Source organism: Microtus pennsylvanicus, chromosome 1 (assembly GCF_037038515.1).
Source record: "Microtus pennsylvanicus isolate mMicPen1 chromosome 1, mMicPen1.hap1, whole genome shotgun sequence".
Lineage (NCBI taxonomy): Eukaryota > Metazoa > Chordata > Mammalia > Rodentia > Cricetidae > Microtus > Microtus pennsylvanicus.
This window is the reverse complement of record NC_134579.1, coordinates 124,590,603-124,606,913: the sequence shown is the minus strand read 5'-3', so window position 1 is coordinate 124,606,913 and position 16,311 is coordinate 124,590,603. Positions and strand designations below refer to the sequence as shown.

Here is a 16,311-nt window from a genome sequence, read left to right as displayed (position 1 = left end):
AAGCCAACCTGGGTTCTGTTGTTGTCCCTGAAGGATGAACTCTGTGGCCCAGACCCCACCCTGTCAGACGAGCTGACCTCCATCCTCAATGAGCTCACACAGCTGAGCAGGAGCGAGCACTGCAAGGTGGCCCTCAGAGCCAGGCAGGTTGGTCTCAAAGTGTGTTGTTATGTGTGTGCATGCATGTATGTGTATGTGCTGCTGTGTTTGTGCATGTGTGTATTGCTGTGCGTGCATGCATATGTATGCATGTTTTCTTTGTGTGTGCATGCATTAGGATGTGCTACGATGTGTGCGCACATGCGTGTGTGCATGTATTGCTTGTGTGTGTGAGTGTGTTGCTGTGTGCACACACGTGTGTGTGCATGTGTGTTGCTGTGTGTGCACATGCGTGTGCATGCATGCATGCGGCCCTGCTCCCTCCCAGCTTCTCTTATCTCTGTCTTCCCCCCTCTTCCCTACAGGTCCTGATTGCCTCCCACCTCCCCTCCTACGAGCTGCGACACAACCAGGTAGAATCCATCTTCTTGTCTGCCATCGACATGTACGGCCACCAGTTCTGCCCGGAAAACCTCCAAGTGAGTCTTTGGGACCATGGTTTTCCTTCCGCTCAGGGCGCCCCCAGTTTAGTGACATGGAGTTCAGAGTGGCTGGGATGGTCCCAGGGACATCTGCAGGCTCTGGGAGTTGCAAGTGTGGAAGTCTGTTCACAGGATGCACAGGGCAACAGGCTTGAGGCTTTCCTGGCCAGTACAGGCTTTAAATTAAGGCATTCTGGAACATGCCAGGAGGCACGAGCCCTTTGTATGGTGGTGGGATAGGGCCTCCTTTTTCCCGGCTCTTGCCAGGGTCCTGACTTATTGTAAACTTCTAGACACCAATCAACATTTAAAGCTGGGGCCTTGTCCTGACCACAGTCACCCCACAGCCCTCATTGCCCCATCTCCCAAGGCTGTGTGCAGAGGAGTTCCCTGCTTTGGAAGACCTGACTGTGACAATGATTGCAACAGAGCCTTCTTGTGCCTGCTGCTCCTGCCTAGCTTGTGGTCAGTCTGCTCATGCTCTGTTTGCTTTTCATCTCCTTCTGTTCCCCATAGAAATTGATACTTTCTGAAACGACCATATTCGACGTCCTGCCAACTTTCTTCTATCACGCTAACAAGGTTGTCTGTATGGCATCGCTGGAGGTAAGCGGTAGCAAGTCATCTAGAGTGTACGCCCACCTGCATGGCCGGACCGTGAGCTGTGCACCTGGTACATACGACCTTTTCTCTTCAGGGAAGGGGTTGCTATTGCCATCTCACAGAGAGAGAAACTGAGCTGAGTGGGGCGGTGACTTTCTCAAGGCCACACAGTCAGAGACAATCAAGATTCACACTTTATCGGTTCTGCAAAGTCCATGCCGGAATATTGACGTGCCCTGTGGCATCACAGGCTCCTCCAGACAGGGCACAGCTTGATGCCACTCCCCAGTGCCATGTCAGACGCACCTTGTCCAAACTGTTTACTCATGAGTGTTTGGTATCTCGGACAGACTTCCCTGCCTGGCGCAGAAAATGCAGGCGACCTGCCTTGGGACAGGGAAGGGCTTTCCCAGTGTAACAGCCACTGGGTTCCCTGAGCACAAGAGCCCAGCAGCCTTCAGGTCCTCTCAGGAATGCCTCTCACAAATAGGAGGCAGAGACTCCCGTCCTCAGGACCTCCCTTAACCCTGGACTGAGTGACTGATGGCTTTATCTCACCCTTTACCCTCATGCTCAGCCTCCCCTCCTCGTGAGACCCCTTTTCCTGCACCTTTTAGACCCTGTGGATCACCCACTCCATGCCAGGTTTGCCTAGGGCTTCAAGGTGGCTGGTTTGGGTCTTTGAGCACATGACGGCGGCAGGGGCCATGGGCTGACAGCCGTCACTCTATAAGGGGTCCTGAGGCCTCACCTCAAGGCCAGCGCACCCACCAGGTGTGCTGACACTGTTAATCCCTGTGTGTCTGTGAAGGCTTTCTCTAGGATGTACCATCTAAAAACTTTTAGTTAGTTAATAAATTCTTTTGTGTGTGAGAGAGACAGAGACAGAGTTCAAGAGTGTGCATGTACCATGGAGACACATGGAGGTTAAAGTTCATCTGTCTGGGTGTGGCTCTTCCCTTCCAGCTTGACTTTTTGAGGCAAAGTCTCTCATTTCTGCGGCCAGGCTGTGTACTGGACTCGGAGCTTCTGGTTTGTTCTCCTGCTTCCCCTCTCACTGAGGGGACAGCGGGAACACAGATGCATGCCAGCACATCTGGCTTTTTACACGGGATCTGGAAATCAAATTCAGACTGTCAGGCCTGTGCAGATGTTGCTTTCACCCACCGAGCTGTCTCTGTGGCTCCAAGATGGACTTTCATATATTCCAGTTCTGTGTCAGGCGCATTGGCCGAACGTGGTTCAACGTTTTCCTGGTGACTCAGGAGCCCAGGAATGGACAGTCTAGGCTCAATCTCGTGGAAGACAGAGAAAGACAGATTTTATTTTTAAATCCCTAAAGGGTTGGGGTCCCCAAGCACACTCCAGGCTAGTGATTTACACAGGTCTTGGGTCGTCATGGTCGCATCTGTCATGGATTACACAGAGTGGAAGGCAGACAACAAAGAGTCAGGCACTTGGGTGATGCTGAGGGGACCAGGGTAGGGATCCTGGGGAGTTCTCTGAGGGGAATCACAGTGAGGGAGCTCCTCTGACACCTGGGAAGCTCATGGGACACCAGGTGTTTTTAGCATCGGGGGTTTTTAGGGAGGACTGGGCTCAGTAGCCCTCTGCCTGATGTGTACAGATGTCAGAACTATGAGGCCAAAAGCATGTGTCCCTCACACAGTATCAAGGCATTTAGGCCCCAGGAAGTTTGTCAGAGAAAAGAGGGACTGCGCCCCAAATCCAGGCTCCTCCAGCAGCCTCTCTGCTGCTGAGGCCTGCAGCACTCACCCCACGGCTCTCTCTAGGACTGTGTGGACCAGCCTGGCTAGTGAGCACCATATACACAGATACACACGCACTTTTTCAGGGTGGCTTCCACATTGCAGCAGAAGCAGTGTCTCCCGCTGTCTTGAGAAATCCACTTTCATGTAGCTTAGGGAGCCTGTGGAGGTCTTGTGCACAACCCTTCACCCCATCAGAATCGGCTAGCCTCTGAACGCCACTGTCCTGCTCTGGCAGGTTTACGTGCGGAGAGGCTACATCGCCTATGAGTTAAACAGCCTACAGCACCGGGAGCTCCCAGATGGCACCTGCTTTGTGGAGTTCCAATTCATGCTGCCGTCTTCCCACCCCAACCGGTATGGAGGTTTCTCCTTGTTTCTTTCCTCACTCTCTTGTCGCTGGAAGGATCCACCAAGTATGTCTGGCTTCCGGGGAGCCGCAGAGGAGACCTTTTCCCACCTGTAGGGCTCTGTGGCCTTGCACGCTCATCTGTAGGATGGAGATAATCATCCACGCCCTTCTCTGTCGCCTGTCTAGTGACCCATGTGCTGCCTTAAAAGACAGTGAATGGACATGAATGCCAATACAGCTCCCCAGTCCCACAGTGCTCGGCATGGCCCTCCGAGATGGCAGCACAGCAGGGCATACTCCCAAGTCTCAGTTCCTATCACCAGCTGAGGGCCACTGTGCACAGGGAGGGCAGGGCAGCTCTGGCCTTTGTGCACAGTCTTTTCACACCTCATGGCTCACCCCTCCCACACCTGATTCCAGAGTCCTCACGTGACCAGACTGGATTGGTTCCTGGGAACGGTGGCCCTCTAAATCCTTAGCAGCTACTGACCTTATCCCAAGGGAGATTTGACGGAAGAATTGAAGAGAGTGGAGGCCTGGAATGATCCCAGGACCAAGCTTGCCTCCTTACCAGCTGCCTAGAGCGGGGGCTCTTCTGGGGAAACTGAGGCTGGGAGCTTACCCTCTCTATATTTACCTATTTGGATTTACCCTGGAACTATGTTGGGACTGAACTTTAGCTGCATCATTCATTCACTCACTCAGTGCCTGGGCTCCTTGTCTACTGCATGTCCAAGGAATCTGATGAGCTCCTTCAGCGCCTGCCCCTAACTGCAGTCCCCTGTAGGCCCCATCTCAGCGAAGGCTCTTATCCTGTCCTGTTCCGGAACCCCAAGCATCCTATGCAAAAACTCCCAGGGCCACGGCGGTGGCATCAGCTGCCCCCAACCTCTCTCTCGCCCCCTGCAGGATGGCGATGCCTATCACCGTCTCTAACCCTGACCTGCTCAGACACAGCACGGAACTCTTCATGGACAGTGGCTTCTCCCCACTGTGCCAGCGCATGGGGGCCATGGTCGCCTTCAGGAAATTTGAAGAGTTCACCAGGTATGGAGCAGGAGCTGCATGACTTCCCCAACCCCCAGCTATTCATTCACTAACACTCGGGCTCAGGGAAACCCAGACACAGGCACAGCAGTTAAGAATTATAGACTCCTAGCTGGGCAGTGGTGCCGCACGCCTTTAATTCCCACACTAAGAGGCAGAGGCAGGAGGATTTCTGTGAGTTCAAGGCCAGCCAGGTCTACAAGAGCTAGTTCCAGGCTCTAAAGCTACACAGAGAAATCCTGTCTTGAACAACCAAAACCAAAGCAAAACAAAACAAAACAAAAACAAAAACAAAAATTAAAAACAACAACAAAAACAACTCATCTTAGTTTATTTTTTAAAAAAAAGGAATTACAGACTCCTTTGGGAGTGATGGGAAAGGTTGGTCCATGGTGCTAAGGGATGTAACTAGGTAGGAGCCCAAAGTTCTGGCATGCTGTTGCACCACAAGGACGGACCACATCCTTTTGAGGCAGGACCCTCAGTTTTCCTCTGTCCCACCCCCAGGAACTTTGATGACGTCATCTCCTGCTTTGCCAACGTGCCTAAAGACACTCCCCTCTTCAGGAAGGCCTGCACCTCCCTGTATGAGGATGATGGCAAGGTAAACCCAGCGGATAATGTGCAGCTCTGGGGAGGGGCAGGCTGTGGTCCTGCCCTCTGCCCCCAGCCCTTGTTTTTCTCTTGCAGAGCGTTCGAGAGGAGCCCATCCACATCCTGAATGTGGCCATCCAGTGCGCTGAGCACCTGGAGGATGACGCGCTGGTGCCAATTCTCCGCACCTTTGTGCAGTCCAAGGTATTCCCAGAGGACAGGCTGTCGTCCCCTGCTCTGTGTCGCTGTCACAGGATGCCTGAGGTTGGGAATAAAGTAAAATGTTTATGGGAGATTAGAGAGATGGCTCAGCAGTTAAGAGCTCTTATTGCTCTTGCAGAGGACTCAGGTTCGATTCCTCGTACCCACACAACAGCTTACAACTGCCTTTAACACTGCTACTACACAGATATACAAAGAAGCATAACACTCAGATACATAAAATAAACCTAATTTTTTTTTAAAGTTAAACATTCTGGAGGTTGCACCAGCAACTCTGCTGGCTCTCACCATGGCTCCTGCAGTCTCACAGCGTGTGAATGGTGTTCCATCTCAGGACGCATGCAGGAGAGGGAGGGGCCGCACTAACCCTCCCTCACTGAACTGACCCTCGCTGTGAGACCCTCTCCGCGGGTCTTATCTCCAGGACCCAATGACATCACTCAGAGGTGACACCTCCTCAAAGCCTTTCACATTGCAAGGGACTAAGACTGTGAGTTTCCATGGTAACCATAGTCACAGGGTTCCATGGGAACCATGGAGGTAACAGGTTCCTTCAGAGGAGGGCGGGGCCTGGGGAGGGTGCTGAGCACCTGAGATGGCCTGGGGGAGTTTGAGAGGCCCAGACCTGGTATTCTGCCCTAATTCTGCTAGTCCTTGAAGCCAGGGTCCTTGTGAGAGGACATGGTGGACCTCAGCGTCTCTCCCAGGCTGATTCAGTGAGGAAATGACCAATGTTACACACGTGTGCCTAGTTAGAAGCAGATGTCAGAAATATTGGGGAGAAAGGAAACTTGTGAAGTGGTCACAGGAGTGCGCAGACCTGTGGCAGCTGATCCTTGCAGATGTCCTCATGCCAGGCCAGCTGTTGTGTCCATTTCGGACTTCCAGCTGCAGACAAGTGTGAGCAGGGTGCCAGGTGTGGCACTGCCAGGCCGGCGGGTTTCGTCACCGTGTGACTTTCCCCTCTGAACCTCAGCTTCTCTATTTGTGAAGAGGAATGCTGAGATTCCGCCAGCCAGGCTGTCTGAACGTCAGTCTTTGGTCCTCCTGATTTGGTCTAACCTCATGTAGGGAACTCCGGCTATTGACTTTCTGTCTGTCTGTATGTCTGTATGCATGTGGAGGGACCTCTTCCCTCCACCTGGCTTGGGGCCCTAAAAGATGCTTTCTGGTCCAGGGAAGGAATGTCAGGTTCTGAGTTCTGTTAACTGGGGACATTATTTTTGTGAATGTCTTTAGGCTTTATCTCTATAATCAGTAGTTCAGGTTGTTCACTGAAGAAAACTTTTTAACTGCAGACACATCTGGAAGTAGATTTTATTTATTTATTTGCATTTATTTATGTGTTTGTGGAGGCCAGGAGACAACTTGTATGAGTTGATTCTCTCTTCCACCATGTGAACCATGGGGATCAAACCTAGATTATCAGGTCTGGACACAAGTGTCTTTACCTCCTGAGTTCTGGAAGGTAGTTTAAAAACAAAACCCACAGCCCCCATCCTCTAGGCAGGGATGAGAGGACTTCACCTCCACTCCTCTGCTCCACTAATTTCTTCCTGTCCCAGCTGATAGTGCTCTCAGTTGCTGCCCTACTGTGTGAAGGAACCCTCTGACCAGCTGCTGCCCCACTGTGTGACAGGACCCTCTGAATAGCTGCTGCCCCACTGTGTGACAGGAACCCTGAGCAGCAGCTGCCCCACTGTGTGACAGGACCCCTGAGCAGCAGCTGCCCCACTGTGTGACGGAACCCCTGAGCAGCTGCTGTCCCACTGTGTGACAGGACCCTCTGAACAGCTGCTGCCCCACTGTGTGACAGGACTCATGTGCATACATCCATGTGCGTTCACTCATGCGCATACATCCACGTGCGTTCACTCATGCACACACATCCACGTGCATTCACAAATGCACACACATCCACGTGCATTCACTCATGCGCACACATCCATGTGCATTCACTCATGCGCACACATCCATGTGCATTCACTCATGCGCATACATCCACGTGCGTTCACTCATGCACACACATCCACGTGCGTTCACTAATGCACACACATCCACGTGCATTCACTCATGCGCACACATCCATGTGCATTCACTCATGCGCACACATCCATGTGCATTCACTAATGCGCACACATTCATGTGCGTTCACTCATGCACACACATCCACGTGCATTCACTCATGCGCACACATCCACGTGCATTCACTCACGCACACATCCATGTGCATTCACTCATGCGCACACATCCACGTGCATTCACTCATGCGCACACATCCACGTGCATTCACTCACGCGCACACATCCACGTGCATTCACTCATGCGCACACATCCACGTGCATTCACTCATGCGCACACATCCACGTGCATTCACTCATGCGCACACATCCATGTGCATTCACTCATGTGCACACATCCATGTGCATTCACTCATGTGCACACATCCATGTGCATTCACTCATGCACACACATCCATGTGCATTCACTCATGTGCACACATCCACTTGCATTCACTCATGCGCACACATCCACTTGCATTCACTCATGCGCACACATCCACGTGCATTCACTCACGCACACATCCATGTGCATTCACTCATGCGCACACATCCACGTGCATTCACTCATGTGCACACATCCATGTGCATTCACTCATGTGCACACATCCATGTGCATTCACTCATGCGCACACATCCATGTGCATTCACTCATGTGCACACATCCATGTGCATTCACTCATGCGCACACATCCATGTGCATTCACTCATGTGCACACATCCACTTGCATTCACTCATGCACACACATCCATGTATATTCACTCATGCACACACATCCACGTGCATTCACTCATGCGCACACATCCACTTGCATTCATTCATGCGCACACATCCATATGCATTCACTCATGTGCATACATCCATGTGCATTCACTAATGCGCACACATCCACGTGCATTCACTCATGCGCACACATCCATGTGCATTCACTCACGCACAACTTCCTTAGCAGAGAACTCATGATCCAACTACTCACCCACTGTGGTGTCTTTGTTGTTTTAATTTTTTTAACTTAAAATGTTCTGTGGGTATTTTGCCTGCATGTAGGTCTGTGTGCAGTGCCCTTGGAGGCCAAAACACGGAGTCACATCCCCTGGATATGGAGTTAAGAGTTCTGCACAGCCAAGTGGGTGCTGGGACTCGAACCTGGGTCCTCTGGAAGAGTAGCCAGTGCTTCAACCACTGCTCCATCTCAGCCCCTTGTGCCTGTGCTTGCCGTTATTTTCCTCAAATGTCTTTGGTGCACTTGTGTTTCTTTAGTTTGTTTTTGTTTTGCTGGGGGTTTTATCTTTTGGTTTTTTTTTTATTTTTTGTTTTTTGAGATAAGATCTAATGCTGTAGTCCTGGCTAGCCTGGAACATTCTGTGTAGCCCAGGCTGGCCTTGAATAATCCTCCAGCCTCTGCTTCCCAAGTGCTGCCCACCCAGCTTTCCTTGTTGGACAGGCAAAGACTGTTTCCAGGTTGTTAAACAGCGAGCCTATTTTCTTGTCCTGTAGGTTTGTCTTTCTTCATAAACCTATATATTGTCTTGTGTGTTCCATTTGGGGAACAGCTGGGAGCAATTCTTCTTTTATGTAATGTTTTAATTAGCTCTAAGGTCATGTGTAGATATAGCTGAATTTTCACTTTGGTGGCCAGTGTTCAGACCAGAAGGGGGTGCCCCGGTCCCCCAGAAGAATGTGGCTATGTCCTTACTGAGTGCCATCTGCTCCAGGGTCTTCTGTACAGAGCTTCGCAGTTCACACTCTCGCACACATCTCAGGACTTGTGTGAACACAGCGTTTAGCTATGTTGAGCTATAAGTCACCTAGTGTATAACACAGCCATTGAAAGTGTATAATTCAGAGTGGGGATGTAGCTCAATGCTTGCCTGAAATACTAAAAGTCCTAGGTTCAAATCCCATTACTCCAAAAAAAATATCAAAAAGTATACAAGTTGATGCTTTTTAAATATGTTCACAGTTGCACGGCCTTCATCCTGCTGTCAGTTTTACAGCATTGCCTCCCGGAAAACCCAAATCCTTCCCCTGGCTTCCTCCCCAGCCCAGCCTATGCAGCCACTGTCCCACCGCCTGTCTCTGGAGATTTGTTAATTCTGAATGTTTCCAGCATGGCTCCTGCTAGGCAGTATTTTGACTGGCTTCTTGCATTTATTACACTTGTAGGGTTCATCCACATGCATGCATCAGGACACTTGGGCTTTACTAACCAAATAATATTCCACTATCTGTGGCTTTTAATGTAGAAACACATCCTCATGGACTACGGACTCCGAAGGATCACATTCCTTATCGCCCAAGAGGTTAGTCCCAATCCTTAGTTCAATGTCTTCTCTGTTCTCCAAGCCTCTGGACCAGGTATTTGATATTTATTCTCGAGGGTGGGGTAGAAGCAATGAGTTTCTAGAACAGTCTTTTTGGAGAACTCATTCTGAAAATAGACCAAGTCATCTTTAATAATCACAAAATAGGCCAAGGAGGGGGTCAGAGTCTTGCTTGACTTAATCGCCTCTTGCTTGGATTTCTTTCTGCAGAGAGAATTTCCCAAGTTCTTCACGTTCAGAGCGAGAGACAAGGTATGGGTGAAAATGTGGACACTGTCCTCTGTGGGTGCCCTCCACTCCAGCCTTGCAGGCATGCTCAGAGCCTGAGGTGTGGGCCCTCACGTTTCCCTGGAACGACACTGCCAGAAGGACTTCCTGTTTCCTGCAGCAAGCTCAGACACGTGGGGCTCCTACCCACTTGCTAAGTTCTGTGTTTGATGCTGTGCTCAAGCTGACTTCCAGCTGCCTGCTTCCTAAATAAATATTGGAGCACAGTAAAAGCCATGTCATTAGATATGACCTGTGGTTTTCACAGTTACCAAATCCGTGTGGTTCATCACCCTAAAACACATAGAGCCCAGCCCCTTCTGACTCCTAGAGCAGGTGGCCTCGCTCCCAGCGCAGACCCAGGAACCCAGCAAAGTTCAGCGTTTTGATTGGCTCAGGGTCTGCTTTACTCAGCTAAACACCATCCTTCTGAGGGAGGGGGTCTTCTCATTTTCTCTCTGGTTCAGTTTCCCAAACTGTCAGCTGATTCCTTTGGCGGTTTTACCTCTATAAAGAAGGGTTCAGAAGTTGAAGACAGACAGCAGCCTTGTGGCTCTGGCATGTCCTGGGGGAAGCAGGGTGCATACAGAAGTTGGTGTCACAGTGTCCATGACCTCCAAAACCCTTGAATCCCATTGATGAGGTTGCACAAAGAATGGGTCATTTCTGAGTGCCAGGGTTTGGCAGCATGGAGCCTGGACCGCTCAGGCATGTCCTCACAGAGTCAAGCGAGCTTCTCTCTCTGACTGGCCTACAGTTTGCAGAAGACCGGATTTATCGCCACTTGGAGCCTGCCCTGGCTTTCCAGCTGGAGCTGAGCCGGATGCGCAACTTTGACCTGACCGCTGTGCCCTGTGCCAACCATAAGATGCATCTTTACCTGGGTGCCGCTAAGGTGAAGGAAGGGCTGGAGGTGACCGACCACAGGTTCTTCATCCGCGCCATCATCCGGCACTCGGACTTGATCACCAAGGTAAGGTGGCATAGGGTGCCTCCACCCCGCCCTGAGCTCCTTCCGCATGCTTGGGCCTTCTCTTCCCCAAGTCCCCACCTGGGCTGCTTGCTGAGGATCAGGAGGTGTGCTCAGCACACAGGACTCTGCTCTTGTAGGCATCCCAGCCAGTGGCACCTCAGCCAGTCTTGTATTTTGTGATATTTTCTGTGTGAGAAGAGAGTTGGATGGATGGAAAGATACTGATTTGTTCGGGAAATTTCTTGGGTTTGCTGATTGACCACTGACTGGTGATCACATTATGAAAATTCAAATACAGTTACAAACCATTTTAAAGTCAAATGAGGAGTAGGGGAGATGGCTCAGTAGGTGAAGCAGTCGCCACACAAGCCTGAGGAATGGGTTCAGAGCCCAGAACCTGTATAAAAACCTAGGCAGTTGTGTCGGCTCCCAGTGATCCCAGCAGAGACTGGGAATTCCCAGGGCAAGTAGGTTAGAGCAGCCAAATCAGTGGGAGATCATTTGTCGAGAAACAGAGTAGAAGACTAGAGATACAGCTCACACCTGCTTGTGACTCTAGCCCCTGGAGTCCATGGGTACCTGCACTCAACACTCATAACCCCACACAGACACACACGTACACATGATTTAAAAAGTAAAACCAAAGTAAGCAGACGACAATGGAGGAAGACAATGTAAGCTTCAGGCCTCCGTACACATGTGCTCCACACGTTCCTGAGCATTGAGACTCACACGCGCACACACATGCACGCACACACACACATGCACAGACACACAGCATACTGCCACACACACGCACACACACACAGACACACAGCATACCGCCACACACACACATGCACAGACACATAGCATACCACACACACACACACACACACAGACACACAGCATACCGCCACACACACGCACACTCACACAGACACACAGCATACTGCTACACACACGCGCACACACACAGACACACAGCATACCGCCACACACACACACATGCACAGACACATAGCATACCACACACACACACACGTGCGCACACATACACACGCACACACACACACACACACAAATACACACAGCATACAGCCACACATACACAAAACACCTTTAAAAGATCACGTGAAAGCACCAAGAACTCTTCTGTGGAGGGGCCAGTCCACCGGTGACCTTTCTAGAGAGGAGTCCATTCTAAATGGAAGGTGTACTGCTGGCGGCCAGAGCCAGTGGGGGTTAGCATTAGGACGTTTTACTTGTGGACTCTGTGTGTGTGAACAAAGACCCACTCACAAAGAAATGCCTTTCATTTCTTTACACGTCCATGACATACTGCGTGCGTGTGTAAGGGGGGATGATTAAAAAAGTCAAATCTGCCACTGATGGATTTTAAAAAATTACATTTATACATGTATTTATTGGGGGCAGGAGCACACCATGTGTGTTTGGAGGTCAGAGACAACTTGTGGGAGTCAGTTCTCTCCTACCATGGAGAGACTGAACTCAGGCCATCAGGCTTGGCAGCAAGCATCTTTTGCTGCTGAGCCATCTCCTAAGCATTCCGATGCTGCATCCCCAGATGTCAGAGCACCAGGGAGCAGAAGACAGAGGCTGAATATGACATACAGTCTCAATTTCTTCCCTCACCTGGGCTCTGCATCTCAGCAGACACCCCAGGAGGGGGTACATGGGCTCCCCGCCAGCTACGTGCAGGCCCTGTGGCTGAGTCCGGCCTTCCTCCTTTGGCAGGAAGCCTCCTTCGAGTACCTGCAGAACGAAGGGGAGCGGCTGCTTCTGGAAGCCATGGACGAGCTGGAGGTGGCGTTCAACAACACCAGCGTGCGCACCGACTGCAACCACATCTTCCTCAACTTTGTGCCCACTGTCATCATGGACCCGCTCAAGGTTGTACCGCTGGTGCTTTCCCGGGCTCTAGGTGCCTTTCCCGTGGTTCTTCACGCCACACTGCTTTGGGGTTGCGCCTTTTGGCCCTCCAGCCCTGAGTTTCAGGATGAGCCTGTGCGTAGCTGAATCAGGAGAGAACAAACCTGCTAGTCCACCCAGATGTCTGAGCTCAGACAACAGGAGCACCTAGAATTCCCAGCAGAGCTCATATCCCCTCCAGGCTCTGCTGGGCAGGATGGGAGCCTAAGGTCTGAGGCTGGGGCATTGCGCACAGGCCGGTTCTGCCGTAGGTAGACCTCGGTGATGCCAATTAAAGGACCAGAGAAGACTCCAGTATCTGTAGGCTCACAGAACCCATAAGGACCCATGCTAATGCCCTGGCCTGACTAGATCCCACAGTCCAGAAGAAAACTACATGGGCCTGAGAGGCACGGAAGATTGGGTGACACATGAAGATGAGTTCCGTGACTCGTCACCCTGTCACTGGGGTGTAGCTCAGTGGCAGAGCATCTGCCTGGAGTACACGAGGCTCTGGGTTCCATCTTCATTGGTTGTTAGCAGCTAATAGTGGGTGTTAGGTACCAGGCCTCCTGCATGCCTTGCTGCCCCCTTGCTGTCAGCATTGCCTTGGTATGTGGGGTAGGCTCTGATGGTGTGCATTTCTCGGCAGATCGAGGAGTCGGTGCGAGCCATGGTCATGCGCTACGGCAGCAGGCTGTGGAAGCTCCGTGTGCTGCAGGCAGAGGTCAAGATCAACATCCGCCAGACGACCACAGGCAGTGCAATCCCCATCCGCCTGTTCATCACCAACGAGTCTGGCTACTACCTGGACATCAGCGTCTACAAAGAAGTGACCGACTCCAGATCTGGAAACGTAAGGGTGGCCACCACGGTGTCACGAGTCAAAGGAGATGCAGCTATCTGGGCATCAAGATGTGGGTTGAAGCCACCGCTATGGTCCTCACCTTGCTTTGTCTTGGATCATGGCAGCCTCCAGTAGATAGCTTCAGGGTGTGATGGGCATCGTAGTTTCCTGTCTGTTCACCCTCCTAGGCAGGGCATGCAGCCCTATGGCAGACTCCATCCCGTGGCCATGCTGTAGGTGGGAAGAGGGATATGTGGCAATTACCATACAGAACACACACTGGTCTACCTAGAGATACACGCTTCCCCCAACCACCTTTCAGAAAGAGTTTTTATTTTATTTTTTATTTTTTAATTTTATTTATTATGTATACAATACACTGTGCTTCCTCCATGTATGACTGCAAGCCAGAAGAGGGCACCAGATCTCATTGTAGATGGCTGTGAGCCACCATGTGGTTGCTGGGAGTTGAACTCAGGACCTCTGGAAGAGCAGTTGGCATCACTTAACCTCTGAGCCATCTCTCCAGCCCCCAGAAAGAGTTTTTATAATGAACCCAAAACTATTTTACATGTATATGTATGTGTCTGCATATATGTGTATATATGTACTTTTATTTTACATGTATATGTATGTGTCTGCATATATGTGTATATATGTACTTTTTATTTTACATGTATATGTGTGTCTGCATATATGTGTATATATGTACTTTTTATTTTACATGTATATATGTGTGTGTCTGCATATATATGTACTTTTTATTTTACATGTATATATGTGTGTATCTGCATATATGTGTATATATGTACTTTTTATTTTGAAATGATGAGACTCAAAGCTCTCAAGTTGCAAAAATTAGTATAGAACAAAATAGTGACTGGGCTGTACCTCTCAGCCAGCTTCTCACAAGGACGCATTACAGTTGACTGTAGTATGCTACCCAAACTCTAAGTGGCACAGGTACAGTGCTGGTGGCCTGATTCCCCATGGTTCTTATCTGCACACCTTGGGGTTGGGCTTTGCCACCACCATCATACTGGAGCTCAGTCTCCTGCTCCCGCACGCCCTTCCTGCTCTGGTTGCCACATGGCAAAGAGCATCCATTCTGCAGAGCTGCCTCTCACTGAGCTTTTATTGCGGACTCAGGTTGGGGTGGGACTCAAACCCAGGTCACTGGAAGAGCAGCCAGTGCCCTTAACCTCCCAGCCACCTCTCCAGCCCCTCTCCTTTTTCTCTCTTTCCATCCAGATCATGTTTCACTCCTTCGGCAACAAGCAAGGAAGCCTGCATGGCATGCTGATCAACACAGCCTACGTCACCAAAGATCTGCTCCAGGCCAAGCGATTCCAGGCGCAGTCCCTGGGGACCACCTATGTGTATGACTTCCCGGAAATGTTCAGACAGGCAAGTCCTGCGGGCTCAGATGGCACTGCCCTCTAGGGTCCCTTTCCCCTCCTTCCACCAGAATTCATCCCTTGTCCTAAGTTATGCTTCTGAGATTCCTTCTAGATGAGGTCTTCCTGGAAAAAAATTAGTTAATGTAGGAGCGACTTCATGATACTTTCCCCAAATAAGCCTAACTCTGGCCTGCTGACAGGTGACATGCTGTAAACCTTTAGAAAATGAAGGGGAGCCAGGCAGTGGTGGCCCACGCCTTTAATCCCAGCACTTGGGAGGCAGAGGCAGGCGGATCTCTGTGAGTTCGAGGCCAGCCTGGTCTACAAGAGCTAGTTCCAGGACAGGGACCAAAGCTACAGAGAAACCCTGTCTCAAAAAACAAAACAAAAACAAAAAAACACGTTCCCCCCAAAAAAGGAAGAAAACGAAGGGGGCTGGGGGAAAAGTAACTCAAAGTCTATGGCCTGGGACAAATTGCTCAACGTTTTAATATTTGCTCCTGGTTTGTTCGTGTATTTTGCATGTGTTTGCGTGTGTGTATGTGTTGGTACATGTACACATGTGTGCATGTGTGTAAAGGCCAGAGGTCAATATCTGGTATCTTCTTTATTTGCTCTTGTGCCATTTTTTGAGGTGGGCTCTCTCAGTTAACCCGGAGGTTGCTAATTTGGCCAGAATGGCCAGCTAGCGAGCCCCCAGAATCCTCTTCTTTCCATCCTCCCAGCTCTGGTTTTTCTTGGAATAGGAATTGAACTCTGGTCCTCGTGTGTGTGAGGATCCTGCTTTCCTGACTGAGCCATCGCCTCCAGCCCCTGCTTCTCCTCTGTTTGCTCATTTATAAGTTAGCCGCTGCTTGCCAGGCCACATTCTGAGGCTAAATGGGCCATGGAGGGGAGGCAGTACCTGTGTACATGTGTATATGTGCCTATGTGTATACAGTGTACATTTTGTTTTAAAGTAATTGGTCTCCTGATAATCAAGAAGTCATAAAAACAGTGCCAAAAAAAAGGAATTGAACTGAACAATCCCCTGAGCCGTTTCCTCAGTGACAACAGCATTCCTGTGCTCCATTTCCCCAGAGATGCATTCTGGTTCGTCACAGTGTGTTACCAAGACAGGAAATTGATCCTGGTGCAGCTGATATTGGCTTTGAGCAATCCCTACCCCCATTCTTTGACAGTGTCTGGGGAGCTGGGTGCAGTGGCACCTGTTGTGTAGTCTCAGCTGTTTGGGAGGCTGAGGCAGGGGCATCACTTGAGTGTAGCAGTGGGAGGCTGGCCTGGATCGTACAGCGAGACTCTGTCTCGGAATGAAGGGAGGGAAGTAGAGCGTTGTTAGGTTCTCCTGAGGGGTATCTGT

The 16,311-nt window shown here is 50.5% G+C and overlaps 1 protein-coding gene across 3 annotated transcripts in view; it reads left to right on the top strand.

Moving 5' to 3' along the window:
• Acacb (acetyl-CoA carboxylase beta) overlaps positions 1–16,311 on the top strand; it is a 125,982-nt gene that overhangs the window by 88,994 nt on the left and 20,677 nt on the right. For all 3 annotated transcript variants that reach the window (XM_075983013.1, XM_075983023.1, XM_075983003.1), the window contains exons 25-37: positions 34–147; positions 465–578; positions 1,098–1,187; positions 3,192–3,310; positions 4,215–4,352; positions 4,860–4,956; positions 5,043–5,150; positions 9,476–9,532; positions 9,764–9,805; positions 10,578–10,793; positions 12,531–12,686; positions 13,357–13,560; positions 14,803–14,958. In XM_075983013.1, coding sequence (XP_075839128.1) covers positions 34–147; positions 465–578; positions 1,098–1,187; positions 3,192–3,310; positions 4,215–4,352; positions 4,860–4,956; positions 5,043–5,150; positions 9,476–9,532; positions 9,764–9,805; positions 10,578–10,793; positions 12,531–12,686; positions 13,357–13,560; positions 14,803–14,958 — 1,611 coding nt within the window. The remainder of the gene's footprint in view (positions 1–33; positions 148–464; positions 579–1,097; positions 1,188–3,191; positions 3,311–4,214; positions 4,353–4,859; positions 4,957–5,042; positions 5,151–9,475; positions 9,533–9,763; positions 9,806–10,577; positions 10,794–12,530; positions 12,687–13,356; positions 13,561–14,802; positions 14,959–16,311) is intronic.